We start from the raw sequence: 21,371 nt of genomic DNA, 5'->3' as shown, positions 1-21,371 counted from the left end.
TTTTGCTAATTCTGTATTTTATTGAAAACAAGACAAAGCAAAACAAAATACTTACTATCATCATCATTTATAAATACAGGACATTCCAATGTCTCAAAATATTTGAAAAACATAACAACAGGTGAAATTAATTAAGTAAATTTAGCTTTATAAAATACTCACCAAATTCCTTATTTTTCTGTTCTTGGTGCAGCCAGTGATGATTTGAGAAGGACTAGCACAAAGTACATAGTACAAGCATTTCAAAGCTGCTGTTATATAACCCTCAAGATTTCCCGAGGTGGAAAAAAGACCTTCATTCATTTAAATCAGAACATCAGTAGACATTTCTTCCCGCTTGGATGATTGTGGTTTCCTTCATCATAAGAGGATGGAGTGTTAAAGACATGATATGACAGCTATTAGACTGAATTTCTCTTACCCTGAAAAAAAATCTGCCCATAATGAAGAAGTAGCAGTGGCACCTACAGGCTCTGTGTATTCACTTGCAGAGGAGACTCCAAATGTTTCAGACATAACAGATGCATATGATGTTCCCCCGAGACACTCACAAGTTTTCTTTGTATCAGGTTTTCCTCTCTCCTCTTGAAAACAGATCCCACTGTGTTAACCCCTAAGGCAGCCCCTGAAGTCAATGCTGTCCCATAGACCACTGTGTTTAGGTTGTCAATTCTTGGTTTTAGCACAACTGGCATCACTGACAGCCAGCCAAGGGTTGATAGAAACCATGATAGCATATCATGCTAAACAAAGGAGAAGGGAGTAGGGGGATATGATAATATCTACAACAGTATCGACCATTTCTCTGTGGAGTTGCTCATGTGGCCAAACAAGGGCATGAGACACAACATAAAACATGTCTAACTGTGAAAACTCACTAGCCAGGAGTGACTCTCCATGAATCTGAGCAGGATATACAAATACTTTTCTCAGTGCAGAGCAGTTAGAAAAATGGTGGTGAAAGATGCAAAATTGAGTTGGAGATACGAAATTTGCTCCAAGATAAAATGAAGAAGATTTAAACTCAAGACCTTGCTGAAAAACCAAGTTGACAGGAAAGCAGTGATAGAAGTAGCCAGAAACAGCCAGCTTCTGTAGAAAGCTTGGTATCCCGGTAAAATGGAGATGAAGGATGACAAGGAACCCCTACAAACCACAACTCAGAAAGAAATGGACAAGACTCAGGAAACCTGCTCTCCTACTTCCCACCTTGAAAAGGGCCACATAAACTAAGCTTGGACAAGTTGCAACCTGCTATGGCTGCTGGTACTTGTCATTCTATTTCAGGTTGCTCGGGCCTATGAAAACGGAAGACTTGCATGTTTCTGCCATTCTGACAAATGCATTTTTGTCATACTCTCACATTTCTAAAATCAAAAAGAATATTTTAATCACTATGTTCCCTTTTATGGAAATATCATTATTAATTCCACAGTGCATCATAGTTATTGCGTTTTATAATGACAGTACCATGGGACTGAGGGAATAATATCTCAAAACTTCATTTGTAATTTGGAAGGATGTTCTAATGGTTCTTTGGAATTCAGATTTCTTGTTTTCAGGATTAACTGCTACTGTAGCCTCAAGAAAGAACTGGAATAACTACAATAGAGGAGTTAAATCCATGCAAATCTGGAAAGTTTGTAACATTTCTTTGACCTTTTTTCTTGACAATAAAAATGTAATTGGCAGTGACTGGGGGAGAAGGAGGTGAATTATTTATACCAGTATAGTTTTGGGTTTAGTGCTTTATGGTTTTTAGAGCAATACTGACACCTCTGTTCAAATAAATTAAATGTCCTTTCCAACAGACTCTCTTGACATGAAAAACTGCATTTCTTTAACTCTGCTCTCCCAAAGCAACCCAGCTGAAGGAACAAAACCCTAAAAGTGTATAGTAAAATTCATCTTTAATTAACCTGCCACAGGTCTATATGACAAACTTTGTGAGATACATAAAATTTGGTCAAATCAAAGAGAAGCACAAAAGACCCTTCCCATGGTAAGCTCAGTGCAGAGATCTGAATGTAAGACAAAAGATAGAATAATGCCCTGAAAACAACTCTTTTTTGAAACAATAAAAGTAGGGAGAAATGCATAGAAATTTCCCCCACTGGAGTGATTTTATTTTACTTTTTGTGTTGAAAATTTCAAGCATATACAAAAGCAGATAAAATCATGTAATAAATCTCATGTCCATCACCCAGTTTAACAATATTCAACTATAAGTGAAGCAGGCAAAGCAGATATAGATATATACTAGGTCTTTGGTAGTGGATCAATCATTACCAAAAATTAGCCTAGTTTCTGTATTTTTATTTATATAAACAACACCCAAAACAAAACAAAAATTCTATGACTAAAGTCATTGAGTTTCTTAACTCACAAAGAATCCTAAATGATACAAGATAAGCAGGGCAAAGAATATTGGATAACAAGGAGCTGAGATCTAGGTTTGCAATTTCAGATGAAAGTCAATAGAGATAATTCCATAAGCATACAACAAAATGTTTGGGAGACTAGGTCACTGATTTTCCAACAAGGTAACTTGCTCTCCTCAAGCAAGGGAAAGGATGAGCTTTAAAGTAGCCACACACTTCTAATCAAGGGAGCACACGCAGCCCTGAGACAGATGGCATTTCAAATTTGGCAAGTGCTAAGAAAGAACTTACCCAAATTAGAGTTACCAGCTGACAGCTGCTCGTTTTGCCAGTTCTAGATTCCGCTGCCACCTCCCACGCCCAAGCAATACAAAATCTATCAGATATTACAAACCACCAATACATAACCTGCCAACAGGCGCTAAATAGAAAATGGAAAGTATCCAAGGAAACAGAGAGGAGTTGAGTAGAATCTTCTAATGTTTTTCTAGGACAAAAGTACTGATACAGATATAGCTTCTTCTAGTCAAAGGTGATTAAAAAGCACAGACAATTTAGCCTTGCATCTCTGTTAAGATGTGTCAAACAAAAAGAAAGACATAGATATTAGAAGTGAAAATTAAATGGAGAGTACGTGTTGTAATTCAAGAGACAGAAGAAAGCCATTGTAAAAGGTTTTTGTTTTTGTTTTTTTTTTTTTGTATTTTCAAAAAAAATTTAAAAAAGAAGTTACCAATGAAAGGAAAATAATACTAAAGGTAAAAGATGACAGACTAAAATGGGAAAAAAGTTTTGATAGTAATATCCATTTCTTATTCTTGAAGTTTTTCATCTAGCTTCTCTCTCTCTCTCTCTCTCTCTCTCTCTCTCCCCCCCTTTCTCTCCCTCTCTTTGTATCTCTATATGCTCTCGGGAACATAGTGAACCCAGAAGTCTTTGTATTCAGTTAGTTCTTTATTTTATTTTTATTATTCTATGACTAATTTTTACATTCTTTTGGTTCTGTTTTCTTTTTCAGTCAGATACATAAAGATTCAGTACAAACTGTATCTTCTAGTCTCTGTAGTCTGTATTATGTATGTACCATATTTTTACTAAGAAATAAAAGGAAAACAAAAGACAAAATTTATCATAGATTTGAAACTAAGGAACTGCTAAGGAGTATACCTGAAATGGGAAAAAACAAAATCACTGACTTTGAAGACAGTCTTGAGAAGTGTTCAAAATTCTATGGAGAATAATTTAAAAAGTAAATAATTTAGTAAGAAACATAAAGGAATTATCTGAATCCAGGTACAAAGATCAAATGTTCTACAAAAGAAGGAAAAAAAATTAAGTTGTCCTCACTCTTTTTCATAAAACATTAGATTCAAGAAAGTGATAGATCCATTTACATAAAAGGTTGAAGAAGTAAGTTGGTTCTCTCAGACTTTTATAACCAGCTAAGGTATTGTTTTGTATGAAAAATAATGGAAAGTAAAGATGTAATTCTTGTAGCACTCAAACTGCCACTGGTATCACACAGTTTTTCTCTGTATTCTGGGAGGCAAGAAAATATAAATGGTTTTACTGAAATTGTAATTCTAGTTAGTTAGGAGGAATTTGTTATTTCTACATAGAGTAAATACTGAAGAAGGATTGGAAATAAAGATTTTGACGTATGTCCAAAGTCAATTTAAAATTCTGCTCTAAACATAAGCAGAAATTGGTATCAGTACTAGTTACAAATTTATCCATGGTACATTTCTAGACCCACAGATCAACCCTTAGTCCCCCTTTGAAGATGAATTCCTAATTTTTTATTTCTTCTGACAATAGCTATAGTAGAAAATGAAACCTAACAATAATTTTTGTTAAAAATATAGTTATTCCTCAGTACCCTTGGGGAATTAGTTGTAGGAAATCCCTCAAAATATGAAAATCCATAGATGCTCAAGTCCCTTTTATAAAATAACATAGTGTTTGCATATAATTTACACAGTCAATTCTGGATTTCTTATAAGACCAAGTACTACAATACCTACACATCCTTTCATTTGTGTGAATTTAATGCAGTACCCAGCACATGACAACTTAAAAATAATTTCTATTCCTCTGTAGTTGATTGAATCCATAGATGTGGAACCCATGAATGCAGGGTTAACTGTACATGTCAGTAGAATTGGGGGGCAGGTAAGGGCTTGGTTGCATCAGTGTCACCTAGTCCCATCAGTAGGGTGCTACAACTCAGTAGCCACATCTAACTCTTTGTCATCAATTGGTTAAAGGTAGAGAAAACATCTCAGAAAACATCCAAGGAAACAATGAGAGGAGATATTTTTTCAAAATACCATCTGGAGTTCAGATGGTATTCATGGGAAAAAATATATTATCGACTCAATCAGCAAGTAATTTTTAAAAACCTTCTAGATGCCAGGCTTTGCATGAGCTACTATAAAATTTCAAAAGATGAGTAAGACACAGTTCTTGCCAAACAACTTTGAAACACATTGCTAAGGTCCAGATGATTATCTCCTCCAAGCCTCATGTTGAAATTCGATTCCTAATGTTGGAAGTGTGATCTAATAGGAGGTGATTAGGTCATAGGTATGGATCTTTTGTGAACTGATTAATGTCCTCCTTTACAGTGAGTGAGTTCTTATTCTCTTAAAGCCTATGACAGCTGATTGTTAAAAACAAGCCTGGCACCTCCCCATCTCTCTTGCTTCCTTTGTTGCCATGTCATCTCTGCACATGCTGGCTATCTCTCACTTTCTGTCATGAATGGAAGAGCCTCAGGCCCTCATCAGATGCAGCTGCTCAGTCTTGAACTTTCCAGCCATTAGAATCATGAGCCAAACAAACTTTATTAAAAATAAATTACCCAGTCTTGAGTATTATTATATAGCAACACAAAGTGGACTAAGACACACATTTATTCATGAGTGACAGAATCACAATAGTTCATCATGAAGAGAACATGGTTGTGTAGATAATGGAATAAGCCTGATGATGGTAAGGATATTGATGATTAAGCTGGTGGGACAGACACAAAAGTTTGTATGAGGCTTACACCGTATGTTACATAGAAATACTTGCTTCTTACATAAAAACTATTAAATGCTTGTATTAGTTTTCTATATCTCCTGTAACAAATAAGCATACATTTAGCAATATCCTTTTATTACCTCGCAGTTTTGTAGGTGAGAAATCCAGGCCTATTCTGAATTAGCTGTTTCTCTACTTCAGATGTCAAAAAGCTGAAACTGGCTGGGTGTGGTGGCTCATGCCTGTAATCCCAGCTCTTTGTGAGGCCAAGGCAGGTGGATCATGAGATCAATAAATCGAGACCATCCTGGCTAACATAGTGAGAACCCCTTTCTACTAAAAATACAAAAATTAGCTGGGCATACTTTTTGTATACAAAAATACAAAAAATATAAAATAAAAAAACAATAAGAGAAAAAGCAAAAACTAGCCTGCTTCTAGGGCTATATCCTTTTTTTAATTTTTTTTCAAATGGAGTCTCACTCTGTTGCTAGGTTGGAGTGCAGTGGAACAATTTCAGCTCACTGCGACCTCTGCCTCCCAGGTTCAAGTGATTCTCCTGTCTCAGCCTCCCAAGTGGCTGAAACTACAGGCACATGCCACCATGCCCAGATAATTTTTGTATTTTTAGTAGAGGTGGGCTTTCACCATGTTGGCCAAGGTGGTCTTGATCTCTTGACCTCATGATCCGCCAGCCTCAGCCTCCCAAAGTGCTGGGATTACAGGTGTGAGCTACTGTGTCTGGCCTATGTCCTTTTATGTAGGTTCTGGGGATGAATCTGCTGTCAAGCTAATTCAGGTTGTCAGCAGAATTAATTTAGGTCTTTGTGGCAGTGGGACTAAAGATTCTGCTGCTCTGTTGGCTATCAGATTGGGATTATTCTCAGCTGCTAGAGGATAACCACATTATTTAATGTATGCCCTTCTTCCTCCAGTTTCAAAGAAGACAGTAATAAGGGTCAAGTACTTCTCACAGTCAAAATCTCCCTGTCCTCCCCTTCTGTTTCAACTCACCTGCCTTTTTACTCCTGCCACATCTCACTGAATGACTTTTCGGTCTTCCTCTTCTGCTTTTAAAGGTGCTTTGTGACTACATTGGTCCTACTCATATAATCTCCCTATTTTAAGGTCAGCTGATTAGTAACCTTACTTACATCTACAAAGTTCTTTCACAGTAGTATCTACGTTCAGGTTTGATTTAATACTGGGGCAGGAATCTCAGGGTGGACATCTTTAGAATTTTTTTGACTAAGACATTCAACAGAACTTCTGAACTAAAGAAATGCTGATTTATTCCCTTCAATATGAAGGCTGTAAATCACAGAATCTCTCACAACTGGAAACTTGAAGAAAGTGGGGTGAAATAATGGGAATTGCTGATCACTTACAAATGTAAAGACTGAAATGATTTTGCTGTTTAAATATCAGTCCCATTTGGAGCCAGCAATCACAGATGTCGACTATGTGCTTAAAAAAAAATCAATACATTCCTAGAGTGATGATAAGTTAGAAGAGTCGTAAATTACACGCATGGCTTATGAGAAATGGATGGGGAGGTCTGCCCAATATATTAACTATTTTATCTTTGAAATATAGCCATCAATTATGAAGGCCTGTTGTGCAGAAGAAGCCAGATTTATGACTGTGACTGGAAAGGAGGAGTACAAGCTTTCACTGAGCTTTGACTTGGGGCCAGAAATTGGTAAGTCACTTTCACACTCATAATGTCTTTTGGCTTTATGTGTGAGTAGAGTAGGTGGCTCTATATCTCTGGACTCTTCAGCTCGACAAAGCCAAGAGAGATGGGGAGAGGTGGTATCGTGGGAAGTCCAGCAGCATCAGCTAGCTGAGCCTAGCCACAAGGCTGCTCTTCTCAGGAGGCCAGGCTGCCTTAGAAGCTGTATTATGAGAAAACAAAAGTGTTCATTATTTTGGCCTCCGGAGAGACGACTCTTGATTTCTCCGATTTGTATTGTTTCCTATTTGAATAATACACAGCAGGTCTTACAGATAACTTGCTAAGTTCCGTTTCATGAAATTTCAGCCTGGGAGCACATGCCATGGTTTTGAATCTGAAAAAACCGGATTCGGGATTTTTTCCTTTAGAATATTAAATAAAATAAGAGTATTTTAAAAGTATAATTATAGTTGTAAAAAGTGCTTCACTTCTGGTTTTTCATTTTCTTTCTTTCTTTCTTTTTATTTTTCTCTTGTTTTGAAGCAAAGCTATACTTCTAGCCACCTTTATTTCAGAGAGAGAACTGGAGCACTCCCCAGGGATGACGGTGGTTGCCCTGGATGGACTGCAACGCTAGAGCTGGGGATACCTCAGCATTCTGTGTCTCAGTTTTCTTACCATATTTTTCTAAATGATAGGGATGGGGTTATATATTTTTTTAAGTTAAAGTTGGTAACTACTATCTAGAAAATTGACTAGAAAGTGGGACATTTTCTCTGAATTTCTACAGCCAAATGTAAAATGTTTAAAAAGGGAATATCGCCTTCATAGAGGCTCAGGCCCTTAAGATTATTATTTTAACTTTTGAGTAGATAGTACATTCCCGTAGTTCAAAAAACTATGTACATATATATACACATACACTCTCATACACATATAAATATATATATATATATATATATATATATCTCCACATATATAAATATGTGTGTGTGTGTGTGTGTGTGTGTGTGTGTGTGTGTGTGTGTGTAGGTATGTGGATGAAAAAGTTTTCTTCTACTTCTGGCCCAATCTTCTTAGATTCCTACCATCACCCACATATTTGAATGTAGCAACATTTATTAGTGTCTTGTTTATTCTGCAAAGGTTTCTGAATAAATATAAAAGCAAATAATAATATACTTTCTTATCTCACTTTTACACAAAATATAATGTACCCTGTTTTGTACCTTTTTTCATTTAAATCATATTTTAAAATTTTTTCTCATCAATACCTGTGGATCTTCTACATTGTTTTATATAGTTACATAGTATAGGTCCTCAATTCCTTATCTGCATTTCACTAAAACACACTGAAATTTTAAATTGCTCAGTATTTCACTGCTACATATATATCCAAGAATAGTGTGTACAAGACATTGGCTACAAGACATATATTAGATGTTCTTAGCAGCAGTATCCATAAAGCCAAACACTGAAAATTACCCAGATGTCCCTCAATAGCAGAAAGGATAAATACATTTCTATATAACCATGTAATGCAATACCATGAAGCAATTAGAATGAACAATCTATAATTATACAAAACAATTTGGATATCTCTTACAGACACAAAGTTGATTGACAGAAACCAGACATAAGACAGTAGATATGTTGATTCCATTTATGTAGAGTACAGAAAGAGGCCAAATTTGTTTACATATGTGACGTCAAGTCACTGTGGAAGACAGCACAACAGGGATCTCCTGGGTTGCTGACGGTATACTATTGTCTGGTCTGGACTTTGGATGCACTAATGAATTCAGTTATTAAAAATTCATTAAGCACTTTGCATTTGCTATTTGTGGACTTCTCTGTATATATGTTATATTTTAACAGAAGTTTTTTTTAAATAGAAAAAAGTAAAAACACTGAAAGCAAAGTATTTTTATTGCTGTTTTGATAAATGTTGAGGTTTTTTTTTATTGCATCCTGAGCAAATTACAACGAATCAGACCCTTAAAACAGCACACATTTATTCTCATAGTTCTCTAGGTTAGATATTCAGGTACACTGTGGATCATGTGTTCTCTGCTTCAGGTCTCACTAGGCAAAATTCAGTGTCTCCTTTCCGGAGGCTGTAGGAGAGACTCTGTTTTCAAGCTTGTTCGGATTGTTGGCAGAATTCTACTCCTTAACAGTGGGGATGCTATCTCATTTTCCTAGTTAGTTGTCAGCTTCTCTCAGCTTCTCAAGGACACCTGCATTTCTCTCTACCCCCTTCACCCTTTAGTCAGCAAAGGTACATAAAGTCCTTCTGGGACTTTCCTTCTTCCACATCTCTCTTCCTCTCCTGTCTTCTTCTCCTTCCAGCCAGAGACAGCCGGTTACCTCCCAGTAAAGGCCTTCATATCCTCTAGGAATTAACATATTAAGAATTTCTAATCTGTATATTCATAAATCCTACAGCTAATGGATAGGGGTAGCTGAGGAAGCAGAGTCACCAACTATATATAGTACCAATATAGTAGGATTCATTAAGTATTAAAATCCTTAAACTAGATGATATTTGTTCACCTTATAGGGGTATACCTGTCACCATGATCTACTTCACTTAAAGGATGAGTCTTTGTCTAGATGCAGCAATCTTATTCAGACGAGATCCTTGTTCGAGGGCTGATTTTCAGTCCTGCGTAGAAAGACAGAAAGCATTGTTAAGAGCTTTTTTGATGTTATAAAACTTAAGAAAATACTGGAGAATCAGCATGTATCACAAGACAGGAGAAAGCAAAGAATGAGGGCTGAATATTGGCAAGAATTAGCTGGTGTCAAAGGAGGTGAATGAAAGAATTAATGATCTAGAAGGAGGAAAAATCCTAGGGAGTTAGCTTCTGTTAGATTGGGATGTAAAAAGAAAAAGAGGATACAATCTGGAAGAATTGACACATATCATAAAGAAGATATAATGAGAAAATAGGGAATAAAAACTCAGAACCTGAAATTATCTGGAATTTAGATCTGACATTAGACATAGATCTAGTCCTGGATGTTGGACAGGTGCCCCATTCATGAACCTGAAATGGACCTAGGGTATGTATATTGGATCTTGACTATGGACATGGACCATGAACCTATACTGCATGAGGACATTCGAATTGGACCTGGACCTTTTAAACTTACCTTGAACCAAGATTTCAAACTCAGACATGAGACCAAGACCTGGATCTCCGATCTTGATGTAAGCCTTGACTATGTACTTTAACTTTAACTTAGCACCTGAACTTGAACATTGGAACTGAATGCAGGGCCTAAAACTTAACACTGCATTCATCCAGAACCCCGAATCTGACCTTAATTGTGCTCCATGTTTGTGGACTTGGGCTTTAGTCATTGACATTAAACCTAGACAACTAATAAACTTGAATCTCAGATCTTGACCTGCATGTGACCTTAGACCTGAAGCTTCAACACAAACCTCAATCCTAGACATAGATGTGAACCTGAACCTTAAAACTATGGTTTTGACCCTGAATCTTTACCTTATCCTGGTCATTGAACCTTGAACATGGAAATAAATTTGACCTAAACCTTAGACCTGATATTAGGCCTGGTCCTTAATCTTGGACAAGCTCCAAATGTACCTTGGACTCTGACCTTGGACATAGTCTTTATCCTTAGATATAGACTTTGGGTCAGCCCTTAGAACTGGACCTAGGCTTCACTTTGTCATAGATATTGACTGTGGACCTCAGTTCTTCACATGAAATTTTAAAAACTATATTTTTAATTCTTATGGATACATACTAATTGCACATATTCATGGGGTACATGTGATAGTTTGATACAAGGTTACAGTGTGTAATTATCAAATCAGGGTAATTGGTGTATCTGTAACCTCAAACATTTACCATTTCTTTGTGTTAGGAACACTTCAGTTTTACTCTTTAAGTTATTTTAAAATAAACAATAAATTACTGTTAACTGTAGTCACCATAATGTACTAGCAAACACTAGATGCTATTCCTTCTACCAACCGTATTTTTGTATTTATCAACCATCTCTTCTTTATCCCACTTTCCTCAATATTCTTTCCAGTCTCTGGCTACCATCGTTCTACGGTCTATCTTTGTTGAATATTTTTTAGTTCCCACATATTGTCTTTCTATTCCTGGTTTATTTAACTCAACATAATGTCCTTCTGTTCTATCCATGTTGTTGCAAATGGCAGGATCACATTCCTTTTGATGCTTGAATCATAGTCTATTGTGTACATATACCAAATTTTGTTGTTTTGCTTTCATCCATTGACTAACACTTGGATTGATTATGTATCTTGACTATTGTGAATAGTTCTGCAATAAACATGGGAGTACAGATATTGCTTCAATATGCTAATTTCTTCTCTTTAGGATATATACCCAGTGGTGGGATCCCAGTAGCTGGATCATATGACAGTTTTATTTTTAGCTTTCTGAGGAATCTCCATATTGTTCTCCATAGTGGCTGTACTAGCTTACATTCCCACCACTAGCATTTGTTATCTTTTTGGATAAAACTATTCTAACTGGGCAAGATGATCTTTCATTGTAGTTTTGATTTGTATTTCTCTGATGACTAATGATGTTAGGCATTTTTTCCATATACCTATTGGCCACTTATATATTTCCTTTTGAGAAATGTCTGTTCATATCTTTTGCCCATTTTAAAATTGAATTATTTGGTTTTATTCCTATTTAGATCTTTGAGCTCCTCATTTATTCCAGATGTTAATCCCTTGTCAGATGGATAATTTGCAAATATTTTCTCCCATTCTATGGGTTGTCTCTGCAGCATGTTGATTGTTTCCTTTTCTGTGCAGAAGCTTTTTAGCTTGATTTAATTCCATTTTTGACCTGAACTTGGAATCTGGATTTTGGACCTCCATTTCTTCTATTCCTTAAACATACTTTCCATTAAAATTTGGATTTTATTTGAATAGGTGGTAAGAAGTTACTTTAAAGAAGTGTCTGAAACTGATCTTCTTTGTTTATATGCTGCTTATTTCCACAAATGCTGCTTTGATTCATTTTAAGTTGCTCCATTTGGAATAAAATAGATTTGATATGAATGTGTCTTTTTTGAACTATTTTGCGGATAGTTGCTTAGTCTGGGTTCATTCACTAAACACCTATTTTTCATTCCAAATGGAAAAAATGTTATCAAAATCAGTGTCCTTTAGAATCAGATCAACTCATTTTCTCACTGCTACCACAAGCTACATTCTCTTTTATGCTCTCAGAAATCCCTGTACATCTGTCCTTCAGAGCTCTTATCATTCAGTAGTTAATTGTGCTATTATTTCATTAATTTATTTCTCATTTTCCACATACCAGGTATTAGCAAACTATAGTCAGTTGGCCAAATTTGTCCCATTTTGTTGTTCCTATATGGCTGATGAACTTAGAATAAATTATTCTATTTGTAAATGGTTGGAAAATAATTAAAAGAAGAAAAAATGTGTTGTGACACATAAAATTACCTAAAATTTGAATTTCAATGTCCATAACTAATGCTTAACTAGAACACAAACATGTCTATGGACTTATTTATTGCCTTATGCTGCTTTTATGCTACACTGGCAGAGTTGAATAGGTATGACAAAAATGGCACAGCCCACAGAGCTGTTTCCTACCTGGCTCTTTATGAAAGTTTGCTGACCTTTGTTTTACAAAGTGAAGATAGAGAATATGTTTGTCATTGTTATCACTGAATTCAGATTCCAGAGACTGCAAAATGTGGCAAATTGCATATCCTGGAATCAACAAAATATACATTTCCCTCAGTAGAGGAATGCATACATAGTTTTGTAAAAAAATACTTAGATGAACCAACATTACATTGTAGTAAAAATCAATAAATTATAAATATTTATCTCAATGTAGATATATTTTAAAACCTATGATCAAACGAACAAAAACATTCCAGAATGTTACAGAGAATGTAAATGATACATTTATGTAAATATATAGATATAGAAGAAATCATACTACATATAGCTTGTTGATATATCTATATGAAGTAAATGATTAAAAATATAAATTGGAAAATAATCATAAAATTGATCATGGAGAAGCATAGAAATAAGTAGGACTGAGGAATAATATAAGTGGACTATTATTGCATTATTTTCTTATCACTAATATTAATATTATTGTATTATTTCTTTATTCATTCTTTTTGCTTCATTTCTCTAAATAATAAAGCTAAAAGAGATGGCGAGATACTATCACTGTAGATTCTAGATTGTCAGGCTATATCTGTTTGTTACGTGTTTTCTGTATGATAAAAATAATTTATTACAAAAAAGAAAAGCAACATGACTATGTAATTATTTATTTTTATTTTTATTTGCTACCATGAGAAATGTGAACTCTGACACATTTTGAACAGTTCAAATCTGCAAAGTTATTACCCACAAGCTGTTTAAGTACGATTTATGATAATTAATTGAATTATTATATTATCTTAATTTTTTCCAAGTGAACATTTTATATTATGACTACCTTATTCTAAAATAAAAATAAATAACAAGCACTAGCCTTTATAAAATACCCAAATAGATAAGGTTAGAAGAGCAAACATGATATGAACTGGGAGCTCTTCCAAGATCAATGTGAAAATTTGAAACCAAATAAAAATTAACACAGTTTTCTGATAAAAATTATTGATTCCAATATCTGTACCAGTCATATGATAGTTACTATTCATTGTATACATATAATTGACCAAATTTCAGTAACTATGTTATCAGCTTTCAATTCTTTGATGTTACTATCTTCCCTCATCAAATGATAGTTACTATTCATTGTATGCATATAATTGACCAAATTTCAGTAGCTATGTTATCAGCTTTCAATTCTTTGATGTTAATAGCTTCCCTCATCAACCTCAGGGACCTTAAAGGTTTGTCTTTTATCCTATTTTACAGATGCACAGCACCTCGTTTTATCCCTTTCCCACTTCTTCTGACAGGCTTTGGATAAGATGAAAGAACCGAAGTGCCATTCTGGACATCTGGTTTATATATCTCAAAATGGTACACTTTAGTGATAAATCTTCAGTGAGATACAGTTCAAAGCTTTTTTTGACTTCGGCCCTGCTGAGCCATCTTCCGGGAAATCCCTACATTTTACCATCATTGGAACAAATATACTAGACTCCTACAAATAGATCATTTTCTCCTTGTATAATTCTAAGAATGATTACTAAGTCTTATCTGCAAATATTTGATTCAGGAGAGAATGGGATAAAAATACAAATTGGACATCTTATCTTTTGGTAAAGGAAGCTCCTTAAAACTCAGCGTCAGTTACATCAAGAGTAAAGTTTCCTCTCTCATCACCAAGAAGTAGATTTTATATAACTCAAAACCAGCTTAATAAATATAATATGTAAACAAACTTCTTAGTGCCTGGTTAATAACCATTGTTATGAAGAATATTGACAAATAAAAACAATTCAACTTTAGTGAGTTTAGTGAGTGTCATAGCAAATAAAAGTTTCACATTGCAGTTAGGGATATTAGAACCTTAAGCCTTATTATAAATGTCACATTATTTCAGTTAAGAACAAAACAAAAGTGATTTTTAATAATAAACTGTCCTAGAAGGACCTGAATTTCACTGTCTTATACCTGGTATTGGGGCAGATTTGATGATATGGTAAACAAAGCACAGCTTGAAAAAGCTAAGAGGGGTTATGAAGAACCACCCATAACTCATCTCTGTCTTTGCAGATCCCAGGCTTTTTAAGGGCCTGAAGCTGACCGCCTTACAGATAAATGAACGACTCAAAGGCCATCCACCCTCAAACCCATTTAAACTCTGCTTTGAAAACTCAAGTCTGATGACTTGATCACTTTTCTTGATTCTGAGGACATATTTTTTTTCTGACTGGACACAGATTATCGATTACCCCATTGTGTTGTCTTGTTTTTATTTATTTGTTTACCCAGACATACATCAGGTGGCCCAAAGTGAAACATAACATATATTTTATTATTTATTTGTAATATTTATTTTATTTGGATATATAAAATGCATTTTTAATGTATATATGTATATATGATTCTACATAATAAATACTGCTCTATTGCACTATTTCTAGCTTATGGTAATGATGAGAAAACTACACATATGTTATCATTGAATGGAAACATGTAAGTTAAATTATAATTTTCTGTTCAGCAAATTATAAACACACAACAAAGTAAAAAGCAAGCATGAACACACTCGTATCTTCCATTTGGATTCAGTTAAGTGTTATCATTGTATAATATCTGCTTTATTTACCTTTCTCCAACTCACTCCTCTCTCTTTCTCTAAACACACACACAAACACGCACACACCTTTCCATGACTTATATGAAATTTATAGACATCTTGATATTTTATCTGAAAACAACTCATCGTAAATATCAAAAGCACAAAGAAGTTTTCTACTTAACCATAGTAACATTACTAGAAGAAAGAAAATTAAAATTCTGGCATAATCAAATAGTAGTTTAATTTCATATTTCTCCAGTTGACCCCCATATGAATGACTTTATTTACCAAGATCCAATTAAAGTTTACTCACTAGATTTTGTCGCTGTGTCTCTGGATTATTTACTCTAAAATCATGTTTTCCTCTGTGATACTGAGTTTTTCCAAAGTTCAAGACACACTCCATTCTGAATTTGTGATTGCTGTTATTAACTTCTTTCCAAATAACTTTTTAATCTAATGAGATTATTTTCCAAATCATCTTAACTATTAAATGTGTATGATGATATATTATTTTTTGAACCTAAAAATTTCCACTAAGCTCTCATTAAAGTAATGGCTTTGTGTTTACCTGTTCATTAAAAATTGTATGATACATAATAATATACATATTTATAAGGTACATGTGATATGTTGACACATGTATATAATATGTAATGATCAAATCAGGGTTTTTAGGATTTCCATCAACTTCAACATTATAATTTTTTGGCATTGGGAATATTTCAAATCTTCTCTCCTACTTATGTTGAAATATACAACATATTGTTGTGAACTGTAGTCACACTATGTGCCAGCAAAAGCTAGAACATATTCCGTCTATCGAACTGTACGTTTGTACGATGAACCAAACTCTGTTCCACTCCTCTCATCCTTCTCAGCCCCTGGTAACTATTCTACCCTCTAGTTACTTTCTGCCCTTTACCTCCATGTGTTTACATATTGTTGTATAAATTTTGTGGGAAAAAAATGACCCTTTTTCACAAAATAATCTGCTGGCTATATTTCTTCTCATGTTATTTGAGGAACTGCATTGAATTTTGGGTACATGAATTAATGATGAGCTACATTTCATGACCTCATCACAGACCCCTGCTATAAACATCTACATACAAGCTGGCGTACTACAACAATAGCGTGAGAGCCAGGTTCTGTAGAAATTCCCAGCCTAACTTTTTCCTGGACTGGTCAAACGGAACCTGAACCAGTGTATAAACAAGGCACTATGCTTGTCAGATGCACCAAACTGCCAGCTGAAAAATAAACCTGACTAAGAGAACTTTTCTCAATATACCCACATGAAGCTGGCCATTTTCCCAGTAAGAATGTAATGAAAAGGGCTTTTAATTTATAGCCAAATGGCAGTTCAGCAAAGGAGCTCAAGAGCAACCTACAAGTAGTGAGCATTTTAATGTAGTAGAGACTTACATGCAATTCAGGATTATGTTTACAACATCATAAGACGAAATTTAGAGATAGGGTCTTACTCTGTTGCCTAATCTGAAGTGCAGAGAGACGATCATAACTTGCTGCAGCCTTGAACTCCTGGGCTCAACTGAAGGTCCTCCTGCCTCAGTCAGCTGAGTAGCCGGGACCGCAGGCACACACCACCACAACTGGGTTACATTAAAATATAAATTGTAGAGATAGGGTCTCACTATGTTGCCCAGGCTGGCCTTGAACTCCTTGGCTCAGGTGATCCTCCCACCTCAGCCCCTCAAAGTGCTGGGATTATAAACATGAACCACTGCACCAGTCCAACTGAGCTATGGTTTTATGCAATGCCTGCCCTTCTCTTCTTTAATCACTATTTGTCCTTCTTTGATCCACATTATTTGACTATAGTCCTTCTTATGCCTTGTGTTTCTTTATTACCTCTTATTCTATCACATTGTCATTGTCATTCACCACTGGGGAAGCTCTTTCTTGCTGAAGACTGGAAAGACAAGTTCATTCATCTGATTTTCTGTAAGATTTTGGCTCATCTACTGACTTGTCTGATAATTCTAAAGTTTCATCAAAAGTAGCTACTGTGCTTACATAGTGGTCATGAACCCTCACTCCTACTCTTAGCTTCAGTTCCATCTATGCTCTTAACTGTCTATGATGCTCATAATTCCTATACACACCTCCACTTAACACAAAAAATTTATTTAATATTACTATACAAGGTAATAAGAAATATATAGGTTTGCCTCCATAAGTGAGTTCATGAGAAATCCGCAGAGGAACTCCTCTTTCAGATGTCCACGTTAGAAGATTTCATACCATGTCTGGTGCCACAGGCCTCTGACAAGGAAGATGCAGAGGAAAGAGCAAACTTCACCTCTTCTTGGGGAAAGGGTTGGCCTGCCAATAGGGAAGAGGCAACATCTGGGAAAATCCCCAGTCTTTGCCAGGAAGAGTCTCTTCCCCATGCCCAGCCACCCCATGACCCATGTCCTGTCTACTCATTGTCACTATTCACTCCAATGTCCCTCCCCCAGGTCCTCTTATAAAACCCAGTCATTCCTGACCAGACAAACCATACCAGATCCCACCAGAGAGGTAAGGCAGAGATGAAAGAAAATGAGACCCAGGGAGGGGCAACCTCACATGATACAGGAGAATCCCTGGGAGAGTCCTTTCCTTAGAGAGCACAGGAGTTTGAGACTCAGCAAGGCTGGCCTGGGAGGGCTCAGGGATGGGAGAATACACAGACTCATAACTCACTCAGAGCTGTAGAGGATGATGGATGTGACCAAGATGACTTTAGTCCTTGGAGACTAGAGAAGGAAAGAGTCATGAGGCAATAGGTTATCTGTGTGTCCTCTCACTGACCATGCTTCCTTTAGTGACCCCTGACTGCCTCCACAAGTCGCAGATACTATGCTGCCTCCCATGGCCCTGCCCAGCATATCCTGGATGCTGCTCTCCTGCCTCATGATCCTGTCTCAGGTCAAAGGTGAGATTGCGCTGCCTCTAGCACTGAGTTCTCCATGAATGCCTAGAGCCAAGAAGAGGTGGAAGGCTCCTGCATGTCACGTGAGGCGATGGTGTGGTGTTTAATAAGCCTGCCTGCAGTTCCTGCATCATCACTCCTTCCTTCAGGTTAACTTGCAGAAGGAGGCTCCACAGTGGTCCACTAACAATGGAATGAGATGGCTTCCATTTAGTCAGCGTGCTCTAATATACATTGGTGGGAAAGTGTGAAGGGTCAGTAATGAGATGAGGGGAGGGACAATAATTGGAGGACCCAATGTAGAGACAGCCCAGAGTGAAGAGAGTGTTAAATGGTTGAATAAGGGGAAAGGGTAATAAGAGACTAGATGGTGCCCCATTTATAGGGCTATTTTGAGATAAAGAACTTCTGAAAACACAAGGAAAAATGAAGAGGAGTCAGAAATGTGGTCTTCCTCCGCAAGGACAGGCCTAGGTATTCCCCAAGGTGCTCTCCCACCCCAATACCCACTCTTCGTTTTACCCTATCCCTCTTCTTCCACTGCAGGTGAAGATCCCCAGCAGGAACTGCCCTCACCGCGGATCAGCTGTCCCAAAGGCTCCAAGGCCTATGGCTCCCACTGCTATGCCTTGTTTACATCACCGAAATCCTGGATAGATGCAGATGTGAGTGGTTAGATGTGGGGTTGGAGGTGACAGGGGAAAGTCCATGCAGGTCTCAGGGGGAGGAGGGTCTCCATTCAGGAAAGTTCCCTGGAAATGAGGAGGAACACCCTTATCTTTCACACAGTCATCCTCCCACCTACCTTTGCCCTGCCGTCCCCCAGCAGGTCTGAAGCTCTCTCTCATTCTCTGTCTCCTCTTCAAAGCTGGCCTGTCAGAAGCGGCCCTCTGGAAACCTGGTGTCTGTGCTCAGCAGGGCGGAGGGATCATTTGTGTCCTCCCTGGTCCAGAGCATTAGTCACAACTACTCCTACATCTGGATTGGGCTCCATGACCCCACACAGGTGCGAATATATCCTCTCCTCTCTGTTACTTCTCAGGCCTAATCCCTGTCCCCTGTGCTTGCCTAGGAGGTGCTTCAGAGAGCACTGGAGCTCAGAATTCTGGGGAACTTTGGGGAAAAAGAAAGTCCGTGAGACAGCTGAAGATCTGAGATTTGTGGAGGTCTCTATATTTTGGATGAAATCCATCTGCCTCCTTCAGGCATATGACCTAATTCTCATATTAGGCTGGGCTAATCCATTCTTTGAGCTGCATGGGGTCTTTGCCTACTATTCTCAAGGAATCCTTAATGAAGATAGGATCAATTTTTGCCCCCATACAGATTTTCCATTACCTTTGAGGTTCACAGGCTAATCACAAATCACAAATGCTACACCAATTATTGTTCTGCAAATAACATATTACCTTGAGTGGTTCCAAAGGTCATGTGTTTATTGTCTGGGAATTTCCAATAGCAATGAGGATTTAAGAAAGAGGTTGCTAGTGAAGAGCTCACCAGCATCACCTGGAATAGCAGACCAAATTCCCTCATGCTGGGGCACAAATCAGGTGTTGCCACTGAGGGGCCATGGAAGAAGAGCTGCAATGGCCATTCCCTTCACCTGGCTGCCTCCCCTGCTCTATAGGGCACCAGGACCAATGGAGATCGATGGGAGTGGAGTAGCAATGATGTGATGAATTACCTTGCATGGGCAAAAAATCCCTCCTCCGCCTCAAACCCCGGTCACTGTGCGAGCCTGTCAAGAAATACGGGTAAGAAACAGAGCAATGGCCTCTTCCCAGTGTTTTCCATCTCATCCCCCATTCCTGGGACTGGCTTTCAGGAAATCTTCCTGAGCTAGAAAATACAATGCTAGAGTGTCTTCTCTCATCTCCTCTCTTCTCTGCTTTCTTTGAATCTCTCTCCTGGATTGGGACACTGATGAAGGTGAGGGAGAGGCTTTAACTTCTAGGCTCAAATCTGGGATGCCTCTTCATTGGGTTCACCAGCTTCCTCAGTCCTATTCTATTTATGTCTTCTGTCTCTCCAGCATTTCTGAAGTGGAAAGCTTATAACTGTAATGCCAGGTTACCCTATGTCTGCAAGTTCACTAACTAGAGCAGGAGCGAAGTCAGCAGCCTGCGTTTGGTGTGGAACTCATCACAGACATGAAGCCAGTGTGAAGACACCCCGGAAGAGAATATTCACTTAATTGCTCCCCCAAATATGACCACATGATTCTTATGTTCTGTTTCTTCCTTCCCACTTTCATTTCAGTCTCTTCATTTTGTCATATGGCCTAATGCTTTAAAGAGCAAAAATAAAATATTTAGTCTGCACTTGCTGTCTTGTATGTGCCAATGTCATAGCCATACCCTGAGAAGGACAAAGTATTCAGGAGGAGGAAACTTTGTGGGTCTTGGTTCTTCCCTATTTTACCCAGGCCTCTAGGGAAAATGATGAAATGTGCATCCCTACCAGTGTGTTATGATGAAGGTGTGGGTCTTGCTCATGTAGGATTTGTGTTGTGGGGAGATGAGGACATTTCTCCCCCGTGTACCTACTGCCCTCCCATTTCCATAGCCCAAACCTGATAATGTGACATGACAAGCTTTAGGAGGCTCTGGTGGTGTTTAGAATAGAACTTCTCAGAGAATGACATCAGCAGGATGGTAGATAGGACTTTCCAGCTCCTGAACCTTCACAGAAACATTCATTTGAACTACTATCCATTAAAATGGAAATACCTAATAAATCCAAGTGAGTTATTAAAGCATCTGCATGTTGCAAAAAATAAGAAAAGATGCATTGGAGAGGGTAGAAAGAACACTTTTATAGGATTCACATCACTCCTCCCTCAATCTCAGTAAGCACACATTCTCTCAACTTGGGGAAAGAGAGTGAAGTAAGCATTTGATTTTTCCATGGACTCAAACACTAGGTTTGTCTCAATTAGACCCAGTGGCCTCTGACTCCAGGCAGGTACCCTTGGACTTGGACTACAGCATGCCTTAAGGCCAGGCCAGGCTCTGTGGCCCCAGGTTCCCGATCAGCCACCACAACTGCAGCCTCCAGAC

The 21,371-nt window shown here is 37.3% G+C and overlaps 1 protein-coding gene across 1 annotated transcript; it reads left to right on the top strand.

The window, feature by feature from the left end:
- The first annotated feature begins 17,889 nt into the window (after positions 1 to 17,889).
- LOC116526844 (regenerating islet-derived protein 3-alpha-like) lies at positions 17,890 to 20,636 on the top strand. The gene is made up of 5 exons (XM_032243482.1): positions 17,890 to 18,312; positions 18,856 to 18,974; positions 19,178 to 19,315; positions 19,940 to 20,066; positions 20,345 to 20,636. The coding sequence occupies exons 1-5, from the start codon at positions 18,237 to 18,239 to the stop codon at positions 20,410 to 20,412; spliced, it is 528 nt and encodes a 175-aa protein (XP_032099373.1). The 5' UTR covers positions 17,890 to 18,236; the 3' UTR covers positions 20,413 to 20,636.
- The last annotated feature ends 735 nt before the right edge of the window (positions 20,637 to 21,371 follow it).

The sequence above is a fragment of the Sapajus apella genome, unplaced genomic scaffold (assembly GCF_009761245.1).
Source record: "Sapajus apella isolate SASKATOON/1434 unplaced genomic scaffold, GSC_monkey_1.0 scaffold52, whole genome shotgun sequence".
NCBI lineage: Eukaryota > Metazoa > Chordata > Mammalia > Primates > Cebidae > Sapajus > Sapajus apella.
Note: the sequence above shows the minus strand (reverse complement) of the source record. Positions and strands in the feature narration are given on the sequence as shown.

What these genes read in the sequence shown, in the direction of transcription:
- LOC116526844 (XM_032243482.1), top strand. Translation starts at nt 18,237, where the DNA reads ATGCTGCCTCCCATGGCCCTGCCCAGCATATCCTGGATGCTGCTCTCC. An exon ending in GATCCTGTCTCAGGTCAAAG is followed by an intron (nt 18,313 to 18,855) that starts GTGAGATTGCGC and finishes CTTCCACTGCAG; the next exon opens with GTGAAGATCCCCAGCAGGAA. An exon ending in GAGCCTGTCAAGAAATACGG is followed by an intron (nt 20,067 to 20,344) that starts GTAAGAAACAGA and finishes CTGTCTCTCCAG; the next exon opens with CATTTCTGAAGTGGAAAGCT.